The following is a 6,727-nucleotide window of genomic DNA, read 5'->3' as shown; positions in this document are numbered from 1 at the left end:
TCAATCCCAGACCACTGAACCGGACCACTTGCACAACATTGCCCAAAAACTGAAGGAGCTAGAGTCTCTTTTCAAGTACTGGGACACTTACAGGACCTTATCTGAGTCACCCATGAACGACAAGAAAGTTGACACTGCTTCAACGGGTTCCTCCCCCGAGTCATGCCTGAACAATGACGAAGTCTCCGTAGAAGATCTTGGTGGTGGTGGTGGTGGTCGAGACCTTGAAGGTTATGTTCACGAAGACAGGGGGGTAGTTTTGGAATATGTGGCCCAAGAACAGAGGACGGTGGAAACTGTCAAGGCTAAAGGATGTAAGGAGAAGGAGAGGGAGGAGAGGAGAGTCTGGTTGTCTGGAAACAAGGTTTGTGCAGTCATGTGTGGTGTGATGATACTCATTGTGGCCGTTGGTGTTGTGATGACAAGCTTTTGTGGCTCTTGCTGCTATGGAAGTGAGGTGGAAGGTTTCCTAACTCCAACTTGAAAATTGAAAGTTGACAGTTCATACCACACTTACTATCACTCCCCTACTAGAATTCCCCTATATATATATATATATATATATTTTTTTTTTTTTTTTCTCTTCATACTCCCCTGCTCTGACTTTTAAATCTCTTCCACCCTTGTTCGTTTTTAAATATCTGGAATACCCCTCCTTTTCATGTGATAATCTATTGATCTTTTTTCAAATTGATTGGTTCAAAAATACTTTATTGAACCAAGAAAGAACAGGCAATTGGTTACTTCATTTTTAATGTGATCGGTTCAAAATTTGCATAAAATGGACTTTGTGGTTAATTATTTTTGGATTTATGTTTAAACACATTAGTATCGAGTTACAGAAAAAAATATATACTTATTTATTTACATTCTTATTTTTATGTCATCCGCCAATCTAATCTATGTAGTAATTGGATTGAGTTCAATCTTGATTGACAACCGATTCTACCAATTTGAATAGATGAAATAACTTTGGATAGGAATGGATTGGGCTGATTTGCCATTTTTTAAAATTATTATTATTATTATTTATTTTTTTTTTTTTTTCATTTTCCTACCTTTGGGTTGTACGCCAGTAGATGAGTTTGGTTTGATCAAAACTTGGGATCGTTCTTGAGTTTCGACCGGTATAAATCCAATCTGTGGTTAGATTTTTGAAACCATGGTCTCAAATGATATTTAATGGGGTCAGTATAAATCTTAGCTAGTGGTACATTCAATAAGAAAAATTGAATATTTTAAATAGAAGCAAATTTGTTTGATTCAAAGTCACTTTTGATCGATTTAGATGGGTATCGATCCTAATCCAATACCCAAGATTAAAATCCTTGGCTGAGACTAATAATGAAATGGGGCTCTTCTACGATAAAACAGAGCTGGCAACACACCTCAGATAGCCTAGAACACCTCAAGGCATGTGCACATGTGTTGGGGTCCATGCCTAGGTGTTTTAGGCCATCAAATGTAAGTTGCCACCCCTGTCGAATCATAGAAGAGAAACATAATTCAAAAAAAAAAAAAAAAAATTAACCACATTAATTTATTAGTAGAAAACTAGATTGTTAGTGGGAGGAGTGAGTTTTCAATCAACATTTTCTCTCTCAACTCGATAAAGCAATTTTTAAACCAGTCACATTAAAAATGGAGTAACCAGTTGCTTGTTTTTTCTTGGTTCAATAAAAGCACTTTTGAACCAATCAATTTGAAAAAAGGATCAATAGGTTATCAGGTGAAAAAGAGGGGCATTTGAGTATTTAAAAAGTACAGCGGAGAAAGAGATGTAAAAGTCCAAAAGCGGGGGAGTATCAGAGAAAAAAAAGAAAAAAGTAAGGGAATTTTTGTAAATATAAGGCTTAGTATAGGGTAGTGATAGTAAATTCCCCTATCCTTTATATATATATATATATATTGGGTACTGAATTACCAAATCAGAAAGGAAAAAAAAAATTATTTCATAATTACTATCTTCAGAGCATCGAAGAAATTTTTCTTCTCTCCTGGGCTTTGTTATAAAGGAGAGAATGCTAAGAAGGAAATAGTGGAAGTAGCACAATCAAATCCAAAAAAAGCTCTGATCCTGACTGGGATTCATGAATCAATCATTAACTCAAGTATATGAACTCCAAATCAACAAAAAACAAAAGAAATTTAAGACCATTCACTTAATAAGTTAAGAGCCAAAAGAAAATAATACATAATGGATAACCACTTTTTACATTGATACCAGAAGAGGTCCTCGGGACAAAGCTGTGAATCATCTAAACACGCCAAATATTGATGTGCGCTTGCAGGCAACGGAAAACCGATTGTTAAGACTATGTTTTCTTAACAAGGTATCCGGCAAGGATACCCAAGAGACCAACCAACACAACAAACAGGAAGGAGAAACCACAGGCACGGCTTTTGCTAATTTCTTTTTTCATTAAGTCCTGTTCCATGAAACGAATGATCCAATTATGCCTCCCTGAAGGAGAGAAGTTGATTCAATAATCACCAACACTCTTAAAACAATAAATATGACCAATCATTCTTTAACAATTACCCAGATATGATATATTTCCTCCTCAGGAAAACTACAGAAGAAAGAAGCCAACCATCACCTAAAATCTGAACGCATTAAAAAGCCTGATTTTGTGTAAGATTGGTCCTATTGCTTTTGACATACTGGAACTGGATAAACCCAAAACAATGCATATTAAACCCTCTCCCCCAACTCCAACTTAACTGTTTGAGTGGTGGAAGGGTCTACATAGTTTGAGGAAGCACATCAGAATCAGTTGATCCCAATTCTGACCAATTCCGGTTGAACCTTGAGGGGCTAGCTGGAGTCGATAGATATGCTACGAACGGGCCACCTATTGTGAGGCGAAAACCCTGGAGGAAAAGGACAGCCTTCCACCTAGAATGAGGGTCTAGCTACAGAAGCATGGTGGTATTTTACAATGGATTAAATGATCGCATTAGAATGATCCATCAGTCCTATGGCTTTTGGTGTATTGGTTAGGTCCATAATACTGTGGGTGTAATTCCAATGAATCCACAAGAATCAAATTATCCTACCAAAAACTAGCTGAGCAATTTGAGGCATATTCCGGATATGACTTAATTTCTTGAAGTTTCAGTCAAATGTTAAAAGGAATATGTGAATCATGAAGTATAGTGACACATTTATTAAATACACTTGTTAATTAATCCAGGACCAATTGTACAAGGATGTAATACCAATACTTCTGATAATTCGTCAAAACATGTAATTCTAAGGATAGTAACAACATAGATACTGGCAAGTCTTTAACCCATAAAGTTATCAAATTCCATATTATTCATTTACTATCACCTGTTTCTTATTATTCATTTACTATCACCTGTTTCTTTCTTCTTTCTTCTTCTTCTTCTTCTTTTTTTCCCTTTTCTGGGAGTGGGGTTGAGTGGGAATAATCTAATTGTTTATAAACTACACATATTTTTCAAGCTAATCTCAAAAAAGTAATTAGGGTAACTTTGGTAGACAGGTAGATGCATCATCAATCGGAAGTCAGAACTTCTTTAACGGCCTATCAAGTATCAACAAAAGTTTCTAGAAAGTCAACAGAAAAACGAAGACAAATGGGAGTACACCCTACCAAGTGGGTGAATATGAAACATAGCATTGCTTTAGGTCCCAAATTCAAATTCTTGTAGATAGTAATGCGTGTTGAGCTGTTAGCAGGAGAAGAAAGGCTTTGAACCATGCCTGTGGCAAGAACCACACAGGCTTTATCAACTTTAGCAGATTGCCGTTTAAAAAGCAATCCAACAGAGAGAGAGAGAGAGAAGAAGGATTGAGGAATCGGGATTAGGGATCAGATCAGCCCTACCAATCCTGTTAGAATATGCCAATATATATCAACAGTTGGCCTGGATCAGCCGATACTAGTTAAAGCCAATTTTGGCTGCCCACTACAGATCCTGATCTCGTTTGCTGCCAGTTAATCCTTTCTGAGAGGATATATCAATGGAGCCCATTGAAGAACATATGACCAGAGGACAAGAGGCCTCCAGGTAACATGCAACAGTAATGACATAGTTTATCAAAAGTCCCCAGTCATCCCAAATCCAATTGAATTCGTCCCAACCTCTGTTAGTTAAAACGGGAACGGCAAAAAAACATTGTTCGGTACTGGTATGTTTTAAACGGATCAAAACGTGAACGGGACGGTCAAAAATACGGTCAAATACGACAAAAACGGGAAAAAATAAAAAACGGACAATACGTGTTTTAAACGTTTATATTTAAATAATACGGTGTCAAAAAAAGGGCAATATATAGACATAAATTGGCATAATAATTCTCTAAATACCTAGATAACAATCAAAATAAATAGTCCCGTTTTAAACGTTTCTATTTTAAAACGTTTATATTTTTTAAAATCCGTTTTTTTACTGTCAAAAAAACGGTACGGCGTTTAAAACGGCAAAAAAACTTCAAATAGCCCCGTTCCCATTTTTTACCGACTTTCTGTGAAAAATTCGGCAAACGGCGTTTAAAACGGCAAAAACAAATGGGACGCCGTTTTAAACGCATTTTAAACGCGAATAAACTAACTAGGGTCCCAACTCCGACCTTGGTTTCCCACATGGTACAGGTGGAAAGGGCACCTAATAGGTGAATCAAGGCAAGGAATGGATAAAGGAGAACGGCTTAGTAGGATCTGAGAGAGAGAAAGAAGCCCTACACTTTTTAGTACCCTTCACCAGAAAATTGAAACTTTAATGGAAAGAGCTAGATGAAGTACAATATCCAGACAGATTTGGCCTCAAATACAGCTGCAATAAGAAGGGAACCAGGCTTCCAAATTAGACCTATGGTTCTTCTGTTTTGGAGCCTTTTGATATATGACCCATGGGTTAGTATTTTTGACTTTTCTATTATAATGGACCAACTCTATAAGCCAAATATTAGAGATTTAGTTCCTATACAGGATGAAGTACTTAGTTTCTATTTTGCAATATTATAGAATAGCTTTTGTTTTGAAGAGAGACTTAAGTTGTAAGGGATCCCTCCTACCATACACAAAGGTTACTTTAGTGATTGGCATGGAGTTATAAATAAAGACAAGAGGGCATAACCCCGGACGATTTTGGCTAATGCAATACTTGTGTTCTGTATGGAGATTGCATGCTACTGTGGCAAAACAGCAACAACCCTAGATGCTGAATTCAAGGATGGGTGGTGCATTGGTGGTGAATCCTCCCATAGGCTTTGGTGGTGAAGCCAAGTCATATCCCCCCTTTTCTCCCACTTTTCTCTCCATCTTGTTCTCAGTTTCAGCAAGCTACAAGGTGAGTGTGTGGGTGTTGATTAAGGTAATCTAAAACCCTCTTCTATTCGCTCCTTGTTCTACTAATATTATTTCTAAGTTTGTTCATGCATGTCAATTTCTGTCAACTTGTGTTCTCAGTCTTCTCTTAAGGATTCCAGCATTTCCTACCGTTGGATCAAATCCCACTTTGGATATGATGTTCTTCCCTCTTAGGACTAAATCCGTCCAAAGTTGCAGCACCATCAGATCTGGAGTTTGGGAGTTCTTCATGTTTTAATAATTTTCTATTTTCTGTTTTCACCAGGTTTCTAATTTCTGTCCACCTCCTTTATTTCTCATTTAACCATTGGATCTCAATGATATTTCAGATATAAGACCAACAAGTTAGGATCAAATGTCGACCATTATTTAGCCCCATCAGCTGGCTGGTTTTGGGAGATATTGAGCCTTCTATTTTCTTCCCTTTAGTTATCTTAAGCTACTTCACAGTGATTCTGTCCTGTGATTGTTTTTAGTTCATTAAATCTTAATTTGATTTATTAGAACTCATCAAACTACCTGAAACTCGCCATGGGGTCTAGGTGAGACTCAATATGCTCCATGGTGCATGAATAAGAATTAAGAACTGCGCATATATCCACTGCATGCATGGTTTCCCTGCACTCCAGTTTCTACCAACAAGTTCCATATTGTCCAACAAAATATGGCAAGACATAGACTGAAACTAAATTCTACTACTCAGAAATATGACATTAAAATTTTCTAATAGTAGTATTCTTTTGGTAATGTCTAATCATGGTATTCAAATATTATTTCTAAACACCAATAAATACCAATCAAGCTAATGCTTTCTGGCTCAAGAGAGAGCTAAATCATTCTAAGAAATGGGGAAGTAGCAGCCTAGCAGACAACACTAACCCTGCTTGGCTCCTGATGTGCATGATTGGACTCTCACAGCACAGAGATTCTGCTCTTTAAACTAGTTTTCTTTCAATATACTAAAATTAACTTTCCAATAGATAACAAAAAATTTCAAAGTTGAATAAAACAAGCACTGGAGAAGTAAGTATCTGGCCACTTGTCAAGGACAGATAATATAGGGAAAGGAAAAGGAAACATGCTGGGGACTATCAGCTAAGGGCAGATAACATAACCTATAACCCAGAAGTGGCTCATGAGAACCAACGGCTAAGCATTGAAAACTATAAAAAACAAATATTCTACCACAAAGACTTTTGGAACATACCAATTCTTGACGCAGTTTCTGATTTTTTTGCATAGCAGAAGTTTTCTCCTCGGTCAACTTGGAAATTATAGATGATGCCTAAAGAATAACATGTTAAGAGAAACTGATATACACAAAATTCAGGCAATACAACATGCATCTAAGGAACAACAAGATGCAGCCCATTTTTTTTTTTTTT

At 36.8% G+C, this 6,727-nt stretch overlaps 1 protein-coding gene across 4 annotated transcripts in view; it reads right to left on the bottom strand.

Moving 5' to 3' along the window:
- Positions 1 to 2,058: 2,058 nt before the first annotated feature.
- The window catches only part of LOC122081680 (vesicle-associated protein 1-3-like), a 10,154-nt gene continuing 5,485 nt past the window's right edge, over positions 2,059 to 6,727 (bottom strand). For 2 of the 4 annotated variants that reach the window (XM_042648870.1, XM_042648873.1), the window contains exons 8-9: positions 6,550 to 6,627; positions 2,059 to 2,429 (exon numbers count right to left, since the gene is read on the bottom strand). In XM_042648870.1, the coding sequence (XP_042504804.1) occupies positions 2,316 to 2,429; positions 6,550 to 6,627 (192 nt within the window). In that variant the 3' untranslated portion in view covers positions 2,059 to 2,315. Of the gene's footprint in view, positions 2,465 to 6,549; positions 6,628 to 6,727 lie in introns of all 4 variants that reach the window. The other 2 variants (XM_042648871.1, XM_042648872.1) reach the window with 2 other exon arrangements.

Source organism: Macadamia integrifolia, chromosome 6 (assembly GCF_013358625.1).
Source record: "Macadamia integrifolia cultivar HAES 741 chromosome 6, SCU_Mint_v3, whole genome shotgun sequence".
NCBI lineage: Eukaryota > Viridiplantae > Streptophyta > Magnoliopsida > Proteales > Proteaceae > Macadamia > Macadamia integrifolia.
The sequence above is the reverse complement of the archived record's forward strand: the minus strand, read 5'-3'. Positions and strand labels throughout refer to the sequence as shown.